This window comes from Idiotropiscis lumnitzeri, chromosome 3 (genome assembly GCF_059441095.1).
Source record: "Idiotropiscis lumnitzeri isolate Australia: NSW breed Sydney's pygmy pipehorse chromosome 3, RoL_Ilum_1.0, whole genome shotgun sequence".
In the NCBI taxonomy this organism is placed as follows: Eukaryota; Metazoa; Chordata; class Actinopteri; order Syngnathiformes; family Syngnathidae; genus Idiotropiscis; species Idiotropiscis lumnitzeri.
Genome location: NC_142393.1, coordinates 6,569,505 through 6,586,043, shown reverse-complemented (window position 1 = coordinate 6,586,043; position 16,539 = coordinate 6,569,505). Strand labels below are relative to the sequence as shown.

The 16,539-nt window shown below is 40.8% G+C and overlaps 4 protein-coding genes across 5 annotated transcripts; 3 read left to right on the top strand and 1 right to left on the bottom strand.

Annotated features, from left to right (window-relative positions):
- Positions 1-1,113: 1,113 nt before the first annotated feature.
- Positions 1,114-4,445, top strand: LOC148339647 (uncharacterized). The gene is made up of 4 exons (XM_088289214.1): positions 1,114-1,268; positions 1,331-1,860; positions 2,044-2,178; positions 2,272-4,445. Exons 1-4 carry the CDS (start codon positions 1,114-1,116, stop codon positions 4,443-4,445), a joined length of 2,994 nt encoding a protein of 997 aa, XP_088145340.1.
- Positions 4,446-6,284: 1,839 nt separating this feature from the next.
- mad2l2 (mitotic arrest deficient 2 like 2) lies at positions 6,285-9,242 on the top strand. Its single transcript, XM_088290609.1, has 8 exons — positions 6,285-6,568; positions 6,761-6,879; positions 6,952-7,023; positions 7,093-7,193; positions 7,288-7,382; positions 7,479-7,552; positions 7,650-7,742; positions 8,568-9,242. The coding sequence occupies exons 1-8, from the start codon at positions 6,529-6,531 to the stop codon at positions 8,604-8,606; spliced, it is 633 nt and encodes a 210-aa protein (XP_088146735.1). The 5' UTR covers positions 6,285-6,528; the 3' UTR covers positions 8,607-9,242.
- A 53-nt stretch (positions 9,243-9,295) lies between these two features.
- On the bottom strand, positions 9,296-10,781 carry smim1 (small integral membrane protein 1). 2 transcript variants are annotated; one of them, XM_088290967.1, is made up of 3 exons: positions 10,734-10,781; positions 9,586-9,705; positions 9,296-9,457 (listed from the first exon to the last, which is right to left on the bottom strand). In XM_088290967.1, the coding sequence occupies exons 2-3, from the start codon at positions 9,675-9,677 to the stop codon at positions 9,334-9,336; spliced, it is 216 nt and encodes a 71-aa protein (XP_088147093.1). In that variant the 5' UTR covers positions 9,678-9,705; positions 10,734-10,781; the 3' UTR covers positions 9,296-9,333. The 2 variants fall into 2 exon arrangements, with proteins under 2 accessions (XP_088147093.1, XP_088147094.1); XM_088290968.1 differs by having other exon boundaries at positions 10,622-10,741.
- tmem82 (transmembrane protein 82) lies at positions 10,438-13,876 on the top strand. The gene is made up of 6 exons (XM_088290966.1): positions 10,438-10,673; positions 10,740-10,812; positions 10,888-11,059; positions 11,525-11,945; positions 13,116-13,303; positions 13,384-13,876. Exons 1-6 carry the CDS (start codon positions 10,583-10,585, stop codon positions 13,387-13,389), a joined length of 951 nt encoding a protein of 316 aa, XP_088147092.1. The 5' UTR covers positions 10,438-10,582; the 3' UTR covers positions 13,390-13,876.
- Positions 13,877-16,539: the final 2,663 nt, after the last annotated feature.

Below are 16,539 nucleotides of genomic sequence, written 5' to 3'. Positions count from 1 at the left end.
TCATTGTGGGCAAAACAATGGAAATTTCAGGAGCGGTGTCATCGCCACAACTACACAGAGAATTCCATATATCAGACACTGGACCAGCTTCTCTACCATGTTCACAAAATGAGATCTATGTATCTGATATGGAGAACATAAATGGACCAGTTTCAGTGACACAATCCCAAGATGAGATACACATATCTGATTCAGATGCGGTATTTGGCCAAGAGACATCAGAACATGGAGACATCCCGTCTGAAGTGTTGTCAATGCCCCATTTATCTGGAGCAGTTTCAGTGCCACAATCATACAGTGAAATCCCTGTATCAGATTCAGATGAGGTACTTCGACAAGCACGATCGGCATCGGCGCCTGTGCCAAATATGGCGAACACACCTAGACATATGTCGCAACCATGTGAGGAGATCACAGTGTCGAATACAGAGAACATAACTGAACTAAATTCAAATACAGACATGTCCATATCAGATGCAATTGCAGATGATAAATTGACTCTTTCAATTCAAATAAACAAAAGACAAGAAACCCCCTTAACACCAACAAGGGAATCTCCAATACCAGCTGTATCGAGTTCTTCCAATGTATCAGTTACTGTAAGCATAACAGGAGAAATATCGGGACCGGCGTCATTGCCCCAATCATATGGAGAAATCACCGTATCCGATACAGAAGTCTTAGCTAGATCAGGGCTGTTATCACAGGAAGAGACTAAATTAGTATCAAATGCAGAAGGCATTTCTGTACCACAAACACAGGTTTCTGTGTATGAGAGAGAGGAAATATGTGAACTGCAATCACATCCAGAGGACATACTTGGATCAGTGCCAGATAAAGAAGACATAATAAATACGGTTGCAGATCCTGAACTCTTAAACGGTATCAAACAAGTACAGGGGAGAGAAGATGCAGTGGGAGATGAATCACTTATATGCAATGTGTCCAGTTCAGACAATGTACCAGTCATTGGAAGCAAAACAGAATCACTTGGAGAGTTGCATGTATCTGATACAGAGAACATATGTCCACAATCACATGAAGAGATCCATATGTCTGACACAGAGGACATATCGGTAGCGTTGGCATTGCCACAATCACATGAAGATATTCATGTCTCAGATGCAGATGACAGATATGCACCAGTGTCATTGCCACAATCACATCAAGATATTCATGGGTCGGATAGAGAGTACATATCTGGACAGGAAGCATTCGAACAAGGACAAATCTCTTCATCTGATGCAGATGTCATCATGTCTGAACAGGTGCCAACATTAGGGGAGATAAATTTCTCTAATGCTGAGCACATCTCTCGACCTCCTTCTAGTACACAGGATTCATATAGGGCAGGTCCAATTGAAGACATACTTGACCCAGTACCAAGCAAAGTTTTGGAGTATGATTTATCAATTAAGATCAACAAAAGACAAGAAATGAAACAAATACCAGGGGAGGAGTCGCCGATATCAAGTACATCCACTCTTTCAGTAATTGTGAACAAAACAGAAGGGCTAGTCTCAGATTCAGGACCAGTGTCACAATCACAGGGGGAGATACTATCATCTGATACAGAAAATAAATTTGAACAACCGCCATATACAAAGGACATATCCAAATCAATGTCCATCACAGAAGACATATCCACTCCCGTGTCAAGCACCTGCGTGGAGTCTGATATCTTAATCAAATTCAATAAAAAACAAGAACTCCAAACAAGTGGAGTGGACTCGCCAGTGTCTGCTGTATCAAGCTCATCCACAATATCAGTCACTGTGAACAAAACGGAGGCAATATCGGAGTCAGGGTCATTGCCACAATCACAAAGAGAGATCCATATATCTGATATGGAGGACAAATGTATAATGATGTCATCTTTCCATGAAGAAATCCCATCTGAACCAATATTACACACAAGGGATATTTCTGAACATGTACCAAATACTGGCAATGTATCGGGACCAGTGCAAATTGCAGATGATATGTTCGTTCCTGACCCAATTAGTTATTCTGAGTCGGACATTGTCATCAAAATCAACACAGGCCAAGAAGCAGCAAGCGAGGATTTGTCGACTGTATCAGTCACTGTGAGCAAAACAGATGGGCAATCACATGAGGAAATCCATATATCTGGTACAGAGAATACACTGACAGTGGTGTCATCAACAAACGACGAGAGTGTATCATTTAATCAAAAAACTATAGCAGACCCTCCAACAAATGCAGAGGACACATTAGTACTAGTGCAGAATACACACGACAGATCTGAAGCAGTGTCGCAACCGCATGAAGACATCATTGCATCTGACACAGATGGTATATCTGAAACGGTGCATATCGGAGACATATCCACTACCTATGTAGAGTCTGACATTACTATAAAAGTGAATAAAATAAAAGAGACAGCAGGAGAGCATTCTCCTGGTACAAGTACATCCACTTTATCACTTATTGTGAGCAAAACAGAAGAATTATACGGACAGCAATCACATAGAGAAATCCATATATATAATACAGGGGATATATCGAAACCATTACATGGAGAGATACAGGTAACTGATACAGATGGTATATCTGAACAAACACATACAGAGGACCTATGTGAACCACACAGCGAGATCACTGAATTTGATACAACGCTTACGTGTGAACCAAGTACCTCGGTAGAGTGTGACTTCTCAATAAAAATCAACAAAATGCAAGAGACCCAAGAAACTGTAGCAGTAGTAGAGTCTCCATCATACACAGTGTCAAGTTCATTCACTTTATCAGTCACTATGAATGATACAGAAGAAATGCCAACACAAACACCATTTACATCATTTGTAGAATATGACTTAATGGTCAAAATTGACAATTTGGAAACTACACTCGATGAAAATCCTATATCGACCATGAGTTCATCCATTGTATCAGTCAGCGTGACCAACGCAGACGAAATATCAGCGTCAGTGTGTCATCGAGAGATCCAAGTACCAGAAATGGAACAATTGCCTACTGTGCCATCACCTGTGGAGGTCATACCAGTAAAGGTGCCATCACCACCCGAAGAAATCATTGAACCTATTATTGAGGAGATACCAGAGCCTCCTGTTTCTGATAAAGAAGACTTACCTGAATCAGTTCCATCGCCGGAGAAAGAGACTGAGTCAGAGGGCTTAACTGAATCAGTGCCTTCACAAAAGAGCGAGAGCAGTTTATCTGAACATCTATCAGAGGAAAACACAGAGGACCTACCATGTCCGGTGCTCTCCCCACATGGAGAAATCACGTTGTCTGATACAGAAGACTTGTCTGAACCATTACTTGAGTCTGATAAAGAGGACACTGAGACATCCCAACATGAAGAAGTTGTTCCAGAGGACGAACCTGAACCAACAACATCACCTCAGGAAGAAGAAGACACAGAGTCTGACTTAGAAATCATAGTTGAGCCTGAACCAGAACCTGAGCCAGAGCCAGAGCCTGAACCAGAGCCTGAGCCAGAGCCTGAGCCGGAGCCTGAACCCGAGCCTGAGCCAGAGCCTGAACCCGAGCCTGAGCCAGTGCCTGAACCAGTGCCGGAACCAGAGCCTGAGCCAGAGCCTGAACCAGTACCATCACCACCCATTGAACCGCCGTTCAAAGATGCTGCCACATCAACTTCAATGCCAGATATAGATGATATAGCTGGAGCTTTTCCAGTGACACCACCGCTCGATAACACACAGAGAGAAGAGTCTGGAAAATCAGCCATCCCACCTATCCGCAAAGCTGAAGGACATAAAATGAAAGGACTTTTAAAGGACGAAAAGAAACTACGCCGACTCTCGCCTATCCCACAAAAAGATGCTTCTCAGAAAAAAAAATCACTAGTGTCAAAGTCAAAGCCAGTGCTTGCACCTATAAAAACAGGAACAGGTGGCGAAGCAGTGAAAGTAAAATCAAAAGGGATACAGACCAATTTAATGCATGACACACAAAAACCAAAGCTCTCACCCATTTCTCAGAAAACACCCAAATCAAAGCATGGACATGGTGATTTCTTAAAGGAGGAAAAGAAAGGTCTCCAGACCCATAAACAACGAATGCTTCCACCTATTGTCTCTCAAAAACCGAAAGGAAGAATATCATCGAAAAGAGAGAAGCCACCAGAAAAGAAACCAGAGCTCAGCACAGGCCCTCCAGTCAGTCGGGCACCATACAGGCCAAGGGGAGGGATGATTGTGGACCGAGAACTCATGCCACTGAGATTTAAAGCAGAGGCTGAAACAAATAGATTACTGGACTTTGGCGACAGTAAGAAAAACAACATGTCAGAAATGAAAAAAACTATAAAAATAGCACAAGACTCTCTGGAGTCCTCTACGGTTTTATGCCCGAATTGTGGGCATAATGCCGCTCTAATTAGATGTAGACATAAAGCGTTAAAATGTGACTCTTGGAATCAATACTTAGGAACCTAATGTTAAGGCCCCAGCATGTTCTCTTAGACCAAAACTGTCAAAACATGCAAGTGGAGGTCCACGGGTCATAAGGATGACCTGTTGCCAGACTTCAGTGTGCCAGGACAAACAACTAAGTCTTTGATTCTGTCTGGGTCGCAACACTGGATCCCTCCAAGTGTATTGGTTCACTTTTTCACTATCTATACCTGGGACGTTTGCTGCAACTCAGTCTTGTCAACCCCAAAAATTTGGAGGGAGAGTGAACACTGGGGGGCTTCAGTGCACTGCTTTGCAAGGTGGTGGTATGGGAATCTCAAAGCCAAAAATGAGACCATTTCTGACATCATTTCTGTGAACATTCTCAATACTTATAGCTTCGTCTGTGCCTGGATAAGAAATGGGAGTGATGTGGTCAATCAACGCTGGGGTTATCGATAAGGGCTGATTCTTCTTCCTTTGGAGAGTCAGTTCTTTCAAATGTGTGCAATAAATTGATCCAAACCAGTGATGCAAATTGTTGAAAGTCACCATCTTGGATGGGTCAGTATGGGGAAGTACAGTCATCCAGCAACAAATGCTAACAGACTGAAACCGATCGGAAGGGTCGGTATGTGGTTGGGTTCAAGCTCAGCTACTAATTTATTTAAACTCACTGTGTCAGTGAGCCATAGAGGAGGTCATTTCTGCCAAATGCCTTCTTGTTTTCTTTTCACATATCTACCTCAGCCAGGACTGTCAGCGTCCTGTAACTTTAATGCTGCACAATTAACAGCACTCTTGTGGTGCTATGGCATTTTAATGTGTGGTCATATATTTTTGCATTGCCGTTTTCTTATTTCTATGATAATGCATATATTCCCCTGGAGCCTGGAGGACATATTTTTGGAAGAAAAAGAAATAATAATAATAAAAAAACAAAAACACCAAAAATAACATGGTTGTTGTGTATGTGTCTAGAACATTGTATAATTTGACATGGTTTTGAGGTATTTTACTACTTTTGGTTGACAATAATAACCAGTGCTCCCATGGAGTCCTACTTGGCTAAGCGGGTTGCCGGGGGGGGGGCTAACAAGCAGAGAATTCCAGACTTCCCTCTCCCCAAATTTGTGTCTCTCTTTTTTCACCTAACAAGCGGTTAATCTGACGTGTTGTACACATTTTAATTTTGGCTACTGCACTTTGGGGCCATTCAAGAACCCAATCGAAAAGTGGTTGCGACTGGGTTGAGCAAACAGTTTTTGAGATGTATTTTTTTCCCAGCTAGGTTAAACAAATGTCATTATTGGAAGGCCAAAGGTGGGCTTTTATGTTCATAAACATGAAAATTAAAAAAAAAAAAAGAAACTGAAAGGAAAGGTGCTACAGAACCCAGGCTTTTATTGACATGGATTGAAAAAAAAAAAACAATGTCTGATTTATTTTTGGCATGTTGAGCGTTAGATATTTAAGTGAAGACCAATCGTAATTTAATTGCTGTCAAAGGGGACATTCGGAACAGAATGAGACATTTTAAATATATCAGGCTAATTTAATAATCATGACTTGTCAAATGACACGAAGAAACTCAAAATGTCAACGTTTTGTTTGATTTATATAGCAATGTTTTTTTACATTAAGTTTTGTCTTTTGTAAATTGTTTTGTATTGCGTAAATGTACCTATAATGGATGTGGCTATTTATTACCTTGACGGAAGACACGGTAGTTATCAACTCTCTTATCAACTCAACTGCTGGCTTTGTACCTCGTTCTTTTTATTTTTATTTTTTTAATAACCACATTGCGCACTAAAATCATCACGTATTTACTCAGCGGTGGATAGATGGTTTCTAATCATTGCGTCATCACTAGTGGACAAACGGCTTGCTAAAGACGTCATCTAGGTGCGCCGTGTATGATTGACTAACATCGCAACCGGCGGCAAAACACGATTCTGGGCCTCGATTTGTATTCATTTTGATACGTTTTTTTTTGTCATTTGGTTATATTTAAAGCCGACTTCTTGCTTATGGTATGTAGCCGTGGCTGACAGCGACCACAATTAAACCAAGCTCCGAAGTGGAAGCAAGCAGTCGTCTTCATGTCTCAGTTGTTGGAATCATGACAACTCTAACAAGACAAGATCTTAATTTTGGACAAGGTATGACGTGGAATTGTTAAACATTCTTTTTCAATCTTCACACAAGATTTCAGATAAATGGCATCGTTAAAACGGTAATTCAAGACCATTATTTTTTTCATAAAAAAATCGGCATTGATTTACAACAATTCATTTCCGTTTGGCATGTAGAAGGATGTTGTGGAGATTTAACTTTTTAACTGTTTCCTCCAGTGGTTGCTGACATTTTGTGTGAATTCCTGGAAGTTGCCATTCACCTCATCCTCTATGTCCGTGAAGTTTACCCCTCTGGTATATTTCAGAAGAGAAAGAAGTACAATGTCCCTGTGCAGGTACAGAACTTACACATTTGACTTGTTGCTATGCCATACTGCCTCAGCTCAGACGTTTGGTTACATCTGCAGATGTCATGTCATCCTGAGCTGAACCAGTACATCCAAGATACACTTCACTGTATAAAGCCGCTTATTGAGAAGGTAAGATTTGGCCTGAGTGATTGCTACTGTACAATGTCGATCTTCTATTCACCTCCATTTTCCTGTCAGAATGATGCTGAGAAGGTGGTTGTTGTCATTATGGACAAGGAGCATCATCCAGTCGAGAGATTTGTGTTTGAGATATCACAACCACCGCTGCTCTCTATCAGGTTTGCAACTCCCCTCTACCCCACCCCGCGCCCTCCGTCGAAACAATCACAAGTGCAACCAGTATATTAACTACCAGTGTTATTTTATTTTTAGCTCAGACACATTACTGTCTCATGTGGAGCAGCTGCTGAGGGCGTTCATTCTGAAGATCAGCGTTTGTGATGCTGTTTTAAACAATAATCCACCTGGTGGGATCTGATTATAACAGATTAACAACATAGTGGTTAGACAAATTTGAGTTTCCTTTCAGAATTGGAATAACCTTGTTTATTTCCTTCTCTCAGAGTGTTCATTCACCGTATTAGTTCATACGAGAAATTCTGCCGCACGTAACATGGAGAAGGTTCAAGTCATCAAGGTAATAACACATGATCATCGCTTACGGGGGACGGAGTAAAATAAAGCCCTTCAGGTATGTGCGTTGTCTCAATTTTGCAACTTGGTTGTTTTAACAGGATTTCCCATGGATAGTTGCTGACGAGCAGGAGGTCCACATGCAGGAGCCCAGACTCATCCCGCTGAAGACCTTGACGTCAGACATAGTGAAGGTGAAACACTGTATAACATATCCTCGTATGTCACATCTTGAGACGCTGAAATAGTTTAATCACGTATTTAGGTCTTTTCTCTCTGATGTAAATTGCATATTTACTAATATCCAGTCAAACATGCTGTTTTATACAATACTATTCAGATTAGTTTTGCTTATGATTGCCAGTGACAAAGTTAGCGAAAAGGTTCAAATGTTGACATGTAATTTTTCTGTAAACCATTTATGCTGTGTTACATGACAAAGTCATTTCCTAACTTTAATTGAAACCCTCGTTTGAAACCCCATCTATGTCTTGAAACGGTAATTTAAATGGCTGACCAATCTCATCTTTAAATCTTAATTTGATTGCTTGTAAGACAAATCTTGATTTGAAAGTTTGAAGCATTTACCATATCTTGTAGTAGTAACTTGACAAGTGCGTGCCATTTTCGTGGGACTTTTTGTGAAATCATCTCACAATACTACTAACGCAACTTTGAATCCATCACCATGACTTGAAATCCTTTTTGAGACCCAAGCTTGAAAGCTTAAAACTGAGTTAAAACCTTCACCCTGTCCTGAAATCCTCCACACATACACACACAGCATGAAATCCTACCTTGTACCGTCGGTCATCTTGATTGTTTGATTATTCATGATTACCGTTTTTGCATGGTTGTGAGGTTTAATTTTCTTTACAGTCTGTGGTTTAAATTAGCTTTTTTTTTTTTCATTTTATGATTTTTTCAACTTAGAAATGTCGGTGGTTTTCTACCATTTGTACATAAAATCACTACCACGTTGCATTTTTGAGTGTTTTTTTTTTTTTTTTTGGGAACAGATGCAGCTCTATGTGGAGGAGCGAGCCCAGAAGATTTAACAGAAATGAATGACACGCAAAAAAAGTCGACGGTTCAGCTGTCAAGAATGTAATGTTCCACAGGTATATCACCGTGTTTGCGAAACTGATTTAGTCGAAGCATTCATTTTACATTAAAAAAAAATCTGACAACACACTACAGAACTGTCAGTCATATTCTGAATACTGAAATAAGGATGTTCTCATCTCATTTGACTCAGAAATGTACAGTGTAAAATCTGTTTCATTTAGTTCAAAGCTGATATATTTGCTGGAAACCATGTTGGATGAATTGCAACAGGTAGAATACGCTACTTTATTGTACCTTGTTCGTCACTATACGCTGTTGGTATTTTAAGACAATTTAAATGAAACGGGATAATATCCAATGGCACGTTGGTTGTTGTTAGTGTTATATCATGAAGTCACCAGTGACGTTGAAAATTGACCATATTGCATCGGCAAGACCTGTTTCTAATGTTATTGTCAAATGGTTGTGTTTTTTTTTTTTTTTGTATTGTTATAACTTGAGATTCTTCCGTTGTTTAAGTGATTGATGTCACAGTTGTACAGATGAACAGCTAAAGGTGGAAAATCATGAGGAGAAATTTTCTTAGTCAATAAATCCTTGTCAGGTGTATTAATTCATCACTTCTATTCTTTGTCACTGTCATTCTTTAGTGGAAAACATAGAAAAGTATGACTGTCAATGATTATCCAAAAGGCTTTTTAATATTTGCGGCCTCCATCAGCAACTATGGACGTAATATCCTGTCACGTATCCCGTGATGAAGATAGACACCAGCCCGACCAGAGCCCCCGCTGCCTTCACTACGATGCCAGTCTTGCCGGTGCACGTTCTGTTGTAAAGCCTGAACGCAACACATCGCCAAACATTAACTTACTCTCTGCATCTTATCGACAGCTTGGAGGCATATTTTTTTAGAAAGATTTTGTCGCGTCAGAACATCAAGGTAGTTCAGGCTCGAAACGTACTCGCCTCGTCATGGTGGACTGTGACGCCTCCACGTTCATGTTGATGTTGTCCTCATTCCAGCGGTTGTATTGGACACCGGTACTGTTGGCTTCCATGTGGGAAGTTTTTACGCTCCTCTTCAGTCTTTAATGGCAGTGAACAAGAAGTTATGTCAAGAGATAGAAAACATCCTCATTTAAGAACACCATCGCAATTGCGAATGTGTGGAACATGCCTCTTTTATGAGCGTGAGAGGAATGGCCTCAGGACCTTCATGTGTTCACTGGGCTCAGCCGGCCATAAATTTGTTGTACTCTACTGCTGGCATTTTATACCGTACGTTTATATGACTTGCTATGACAAAGTCCAATCAAGCTGTGGTTAGCCCTTGTTGGTGACTACTTCAAACACTTCGACGGTGCAATAAGTGGACTTTGACTCAAAGTGGACTTTGCGGGTGAGCATTGTGATTAAGATTGACTTCTGCTGCCCACCCCCACCCCCACCCTCTTAGCACCTCTTAGCAGTGTGTCAATTGAGCATGTGACATGATGCAGCCATGGAAAATGGTGAACAAAAACAGCGACACCTTTATGCGTTGAACATGTTGAAATCTTTACATTGGAGCTTTAGCGAAGGAGTTTTGGACACTCCATCCATTATCTGAGCTGCTCTGTAAATTATACATTCATTTCCATAGAAATCTCAAATTAGAATAATTCTTATTCCATAGGCACATCTCGTTTTTGCCAAATGCTTCTCTCAAGAGGCTTGTGACATCACTCTTAATGTGTATGATTTTTTTTGTCAAATATTTCCGTGTGCGCTGCCATTATCTGCTTTGAGTCAGATTCCCGACCTTTGGAACAAGCTTCATGTTGGGCAAGGCTCAACCGTGAACTAGAAACAAACAACATTTCAGCTTTTTATAAAACCATGCGGAATAAACCACAAAGTATACCGATGACGATTTAAATAGGATGCACTGTTATTGGCATTTCAAGTTTTCTTCATATCTAATATGATTTCATTCATCATGTCGCTGCTGCCGACATCCTACTTGACAGGTTGTTGGGCTCTGAACGTGAATCTGCTGTGTCGTTTGCTTCAAGGTGAGACTCAATCACGTTTTAATTTAATTGTATCTGTGAGACAATCAAATGACGCATAACCTGCAGGAATTGTTGGCGCATGTGGGATCTCCGTGCTCAGCTCCCTTCTCAGAGTGTGTTTGTATGTTGAGGAGGAAAGGTAAAGACATTTATTTGACATTGCAACTTGACTTCAAAGTACTGCTGGTTCATTTACTCCTTCTGTAACTCACAGTCGGAGTGACAAAAATGCATCTAGTCGGAGGAGGGTTAAACGTGGACTGGCGGGGATGCTGCACTTTGTCTTTGTAACTGGGATGCTGACTGCTGTAGGTTCTCGTGTAGCGTCCTTGGTGGTGCTGGAATTTTGTCTGCGAGCTGTCTCTGGATGGGTTACATGGGGACCGGTAAGAAAAAAGCAAATGGTATGAATTCACAGTTGCCTCGTAGAAATGAAATTGAGATGCACATCAGGGGAAAGATGTTAAAGTTTGTAACTACATGAGATGGGACTCGAGTGAACTAGCAATTCTAGTGATAAATGCAAATAATCATCTTGGCTGGCCGTTAACTTGCTAAACATTATGCTGTTTCCTGATAAGACCACCAGGTGTCGCGGTTTTCCCGTCGCAGTGTGTTTGCATTTAAGCGAGGATCAATCACCAGGTGCGTGGGTGTGAGTTAAAGACTGTGACTTTGTTTGCGGTTGTCCTGTTTAGTGTTCTAGCTCAGTGCGTTGTCATCGAGCCTGAAAGGGCTTGGATCATAATGTGGCCGTACTCCTTTAGCCTTTCGTAAAACATTAATAGTTGTCATTCTTATGGTATGATATTCTGCTGGTCTCACGTTTTTTGTGCAATTGTGTTATTCAGAACTCCCTGCAGGTGCTCCAGCACCTCATGGTTCAAAGCCAATTCTCCCTGGGATGTGCCCTCAGCTGCACGTTACAATTCCTCCACGAAGAGGCTCCGCGTCGCTTGCTGTGCTCGCTCCTGGCTGCTGCGCTCAGCTGTTGGCTGGCCAGGAATGTCTCGGCTTTACAGTGGCACGTTGCGACTCTGTACAAACTGCACAGCTCGCAGCGCTACTGCGGCATATGCATCGGCCTGCTGACATACGGCCGTGGCCCTCTGCTGCTTCCCGCGCTGTGCGGGATCCTCATCATCGCCTTCGCGGTCGCTGTGGTGGCAGCTATAGCGATCATCAATGAGCACTTCCTGTCTGCAACGGAAGCGCTTAAGTTTTGGACACCGCTGACGATCTGTTACACTCTGCTAGTGGTGTACATGCAGGGTGAGGCATGATCTTAAGCAGGGTACAGTATAGTAGGGATAGAGCAGGGGGTGGGAGAACTTTATGATTGGCGGGCCACAATGGGTTCTAAAATTTGACAGAGGAACAGATGGATGGAGTGTTTTGGTAACCTCACCTCATCGGAGAAAAGAAATGCATCTAATTTTAAATGAAAGTGAACAAATGCATTACAACAATATATATGTCTTTGATAAACCACCGTATTTAGAAAATAGATTTTTTTTTCTTCAAGTTCGGCAGGCCGGATTAAAGCGTTTAACGGGCCACATGTGGCTCCCGGGCCGTAGTTTGCCCAAGGCTGGAATAGAGCCTGGGCCCTGCTCCAAATCGTGAAAGAAATGTAATGTGTTGGCTAAACTTTTTTTAAATATAATTTCCCACATTAATAGTTTGAACTATGTATGAATACTACACCACAAAATATGATCCCAAATCGCTTTAGATTAATTTTTAAACTCATTGTCCAATATTACCCTTTCAACTAAATGGTTTACACATTATTTGATTTTTTTGGGGGGTGGGGGGGGCAAATGGCACCGAAGTTTACATTTATCTGAGCAAAAGATGCGGCAAAGCGTCCATATCAACCACTAATAACACACTACACAGGCTCAATTTTGCTCCCGACATAAAGATTTTTTTCAGTCAGTGAAAATTTAACAGAGGGTTAACATATTCACTCACAAAGTGAAGGGGAGAAAAAAATCACAAAATTTCCACATGAAGGTGAGCTGAGGATCTTTTACATTAGGGCATTACTGTATCTGAATTGCACCATTTCTTTTATAGTCCGTTGACGTGGATTTTTGTTTGTGGTGTGCTCTGTGGGTTTCCACAATTAAAAATCTGTTTTTCCACCCCACTTTAATAGCCCGTGTAAATAATGCTAATGATAATAGTCATCTATTACCTGTTAATGATAATAGCAATCATCATACACTCATACATGTACTGCTGAGATCCATTACTTAATATATTTGAATGATTGTACTTTGACTTGGTGTAGAACTGCACTGCAGTTGAGAGAATGCCGATCATATACACATGGCTGGAGGAGAGCTACTGAGCATGGATCTTTGTAGATAATGTGTAGGGAAGTGAATGTTCTTTATAACTATGCCGCATCAATATTGCATCTTCCGTAAGCAGACCAGCAGCATGATCTGCCAGAAAGCCAGGCACTCTTGAGCTCAGTGGTGGTGCGTCTCGGTGCGTTGATGGTCCTGATGCTGACTGTTGGACGCTGGGCCGATGTAGTCCACATTCTCGTGTGTTTCCTTGGTGAGGCTGGCTGTCTCATCCCCGCAGCAGATTTGCTGGATGCAACATTCTTGCAGGTGAGTCATTCTCAGCTCAAAATGGTCCAAAAGTCAAAGATTATTAACAGCTCGGGTAATATGTGCTAATATGTTTCCAGGGATGAACGCAACAGATTGATTTTTAAGGATTCCCTTGCCCAAATGGAGTGCACTACTAGGAGGCAACCAGTAGAGGTGCTGTTGAGTCAATCACAAATTGTTTGTAGTCAGTCTGTCCAAAGAAGAACAACATGACTTCATTTGGAAATTGAGGTACACCTAAATATACCTCATAGGCATCTACAGACAACGCACCAATAAACCGGATCAAATGTCCGGATGTCCATCATCTTGACAGTCATTAGTGAAGTCAAGAAAAATGGGTCTGCATCATTCTTCTGCTTGGGGTTGCACAAATGGCCATAGTTGTGGATCCGTGGCGTGGGATGACCTTTCATGGGTACAATAAATTGTTTCATTGCTGTGTTTAATCCGTATAACAGATTTCAGTTCTGGGGTTGACAAGCTTGAATACTCAGAGCAATTTTGACCATCTCCCACAGGTAAAAAACAACAAAAAAACACTGCGAGCCACAAAAACAGACAACTGTAGTGTTACACTGTATATAAAAAAATAAAATGGCTGTTTAATTAATGTACTTATTCATGAAAGTATTTATTTCACCTGGTTAATGTGATTTTTGATTCAGAATAGTGTATTGCATGGGCCCATCAAGGAGGTAAGTCATCGCCTTTAAGTTAAAACATGATTGGAAGCTCTCATCTGAGGCTGTTTATTTTTAATATTGTTAATGTAGCATTGTTTTCTTGAAAAAATGAACTTATATTGATGGTTTACCTACCAGGGTCAAATGTGCGCCATCTTATATCTTGGCATCAGGTGTTACACATCAGTGCTTGTGATGATTTTCAGTGACAAAACAAATATCTAAAAATGTTTTGGCATTAGAATTTTCATACTTACGTATAATTGCATTAAGAAAACCCATAATAAATACTTCAGTATAATATTTAAATGAACTACTATTATTTTAATATATCATTTTAATATTTTCCGAAGTGTCAGAGAGCAGCAGCATAAGGATGAAAGAGCCGCATGATACTCTGCAGCAGTAGGTTGCAGACGTCCTGAGCAGCTATTTTTGTTGCATTGCATCAAATATGACGTTTCATAAGAAATCACTCACATTTGATAGAACTGTGGCTATTGATTATGGGTATTTTACTAATGTTTGTAACTAACTGGACACCCTCAACATTCTATTTGCCAATCAGAACCACAGCAAAACATAATTATGTTCTCTTTGGAACAAATTTTTTCTGTTCAGACACTACAGCACAGGTTTTCCACACATTGACTCACTCACATGGTTAAAATTAGGAAAAATTAAAAGGCCATTTAATGTCACAATTTTTCCAAAGTTATTAAATTGGTGGAATAAGAAATTAACACATAAGTGAGTGGTCGCTGTCACAGAATAATCATGTGTAAATATGCCATGCATTTTTTTTAACCAAGAAAAGTTGAAAGTAGAAATTGCATACTGTACAAGTGAGGGGATTAAGACATGTTTAAAAAGAGCACCAAAGACGACCAAGAGCACACGAATATTAGATTTCCTAGTTTGTATTTCTTCAGTAAAATGCACGAGTAAATGTGTGAGCCACATTGATAAACGTTACGCCAGTGGTTAAGGTAAACGTTTAATACAAAGGTCAACATGTAAACATTTTCATGGCAGCCATTTTGGAAACAACACGTCCCCTCAACACCTGGACTAATGACACAATGGTCGTTAACACACCACCTCGTAACTCGGGACAACATAAACGACCTTGGAAGGACAAAAGAGAAGTCTTCATCGCCGCTACCGTTTGGTAAAAAACTGCTTACAGCGAGGGGAAATGGGGCAAAATGGCTGACGACGCCCTTGTGTTAAAAATCACACAAAATGGCGTTTGACAGAGAGTACACTGCGTTTCTTTACCACGATTTGATTATGTCGAGCACTTCAAATACATTCTACCCCCCCCCCCCCCCCACACACTTACACTTCTACATAGAAATACAGGGTGGGAATCTTCACGTACACGTTATAAATTATATTCACGGTCCATTGTGACGCCTCGCAAACCATCCACATGACATTAAATCCACGTTAGGCGCCGATATTGTGTCTTAACTTTAGCCGTTCAGAGAACGTAACTCCATGGGAGAGGCTTTTTTGAGCCCCGTCATTCCGTGTGGAATCGACAGTGACACGCCTGACGCTCCCGTTTCCGTGATAATCCAAGTCAGAGAATCACTTTAGTTTTGGAAATTGTACTCCCATGGGTTTATTGAATTTGGATTGTATACGGTTCCACCACAGGACGGATTCGGGAGAGCCATGGAGGACGGTCCACACAGCCGAACACAGTAAGTGGGAAATGAGATAAGATGTCTGACGACTGCTTGTTTTGTGCGTCGTAACTGTCGAGGCATAGGAAGCGGATAGTTGTGCCCGTTTCTGATTGGCTGAACTTGCGCATGCGCAGATGGCGCTTATTGTCCATTTAGTTACATATTGTGCTGTCCTGCCTTGATACTGAAGCTTAAAATAGTAACACCGTTGTTGGACGAAACACAGGCGTTTACTTTTTACTTTTCTTTTTTTTTTTTTTTCTTCATTTTTACAAGTTCTGTTTAATTTTTATCCTACCTTTAGAATTTTAATAAACACTGTGCTACAAGAACATGAACCATTAACGTACTCAAAAGAGTAATCCTAACCATTAGAAATATATGGTACATGAATGCATGCGTTCAGACGTCCTGGACTATAAACTGAAGAAAGACTGAGAGCATAGGAAAGCATTTCTATTTACCACCCATTAGCGCTTATCAGTACAGATCTTGCTACCTTTGAACTATGCACACGAGCTTTGATTGCTTGTTACTTATTAGCTATAAACGGAGCTCAGACCGCGGGTCAAAGCGAAAACTCGAGTTAATACAAAGCAGCAAAAGGCAGACAAAAGACAGACACGGATACAATCAGAAAAATGCTGATGACGACATCTCTACTGGCCTATTTCTTGAATGTGAGTTAAACGAATATCTCTGAGGGATTAATGGAAACATCATTAGCTCTTTCATTTAACATTTCATTTAAAAAAGATGTGGTGTATGGATCCAGTATTGTTGTGCCATTTATGATTATTAATATTGGCATATTTATTATACGAATAGGCTATCGTGCAAGTTTTTTTGT

Coding starts and splice junctions, on each gene's coding strand:
- LOC148339647 (XM_088289214.1), top strand. CDS start 1,114: ATGTCTCAGATGCAGATGACAGATATGCACCAGTGTCATTGCCACAAT. Junction 1,861..2,043: donor ATCTGATATGGAGGACAAAT/GTATAATGATGT, acceptor AAATCAACACAG/GCCAAGAAGCAGCAAGCGAG. Junction 2,179..2,271: donor GTCATCAACAAACGACGAGA/GTGTATCATTTA, acceptor ACAGATCTGAAG/CAGTGTCGCAACCGCATGAA.
- mad2l2 (XM_088290609.1), top strand. CDS start 6,529: ATGACAACTCTAACAAGACAAGATCTTAATTTTGGACAAG. Junction 6,569..6,760: donor AGATCTTAATTTTGGACAAG/GTATGACGTGGA, acceptor TGTTTCCTCCAG/TGGTTGCTGACATTTTGTGT. Junction 7,553..7,649: donor AGAAGGTTCAAGTCATCAAG/GTAATAACACAT, acceptor TTGTTTTAACAG/GATTTCCCATGGATAGTTGC.
- smim1 (XM_088290967.1), bottom strand. CDS start 9,677: ATGGAAGCCAACAGTACCGGTGTCCAATACAACCGCTGGAATGAGGAC. Junction 9,458..9,585: donor TCACAGTCCACCATGACGAG/GCGAGTACGTTT, acceptor TGTTGCGTTCAG/GCTTTACAACAGAACGTGCA.
- tmem82 (XM_088290966.1), top strand. CDS start 10,583: ATGATTTCATTCATCATGTCGCTGCTGCCGACATCCTACTTGACAGGT. Junction 10,813..10,887: donor TTGTATGTTGAGGAGGAAAG/GTAAAGACATTT, acceptor TGTAACTCACAG/TCGGAGTGACAAAAATGCAT. Junction 11,946..13,115: donor GCTAGTGGTGTACATGCAGG/GTGAGGCATGAT, acceptor TTCCGTAAGCAG/ACCAGCAGCATGATCTGCCA.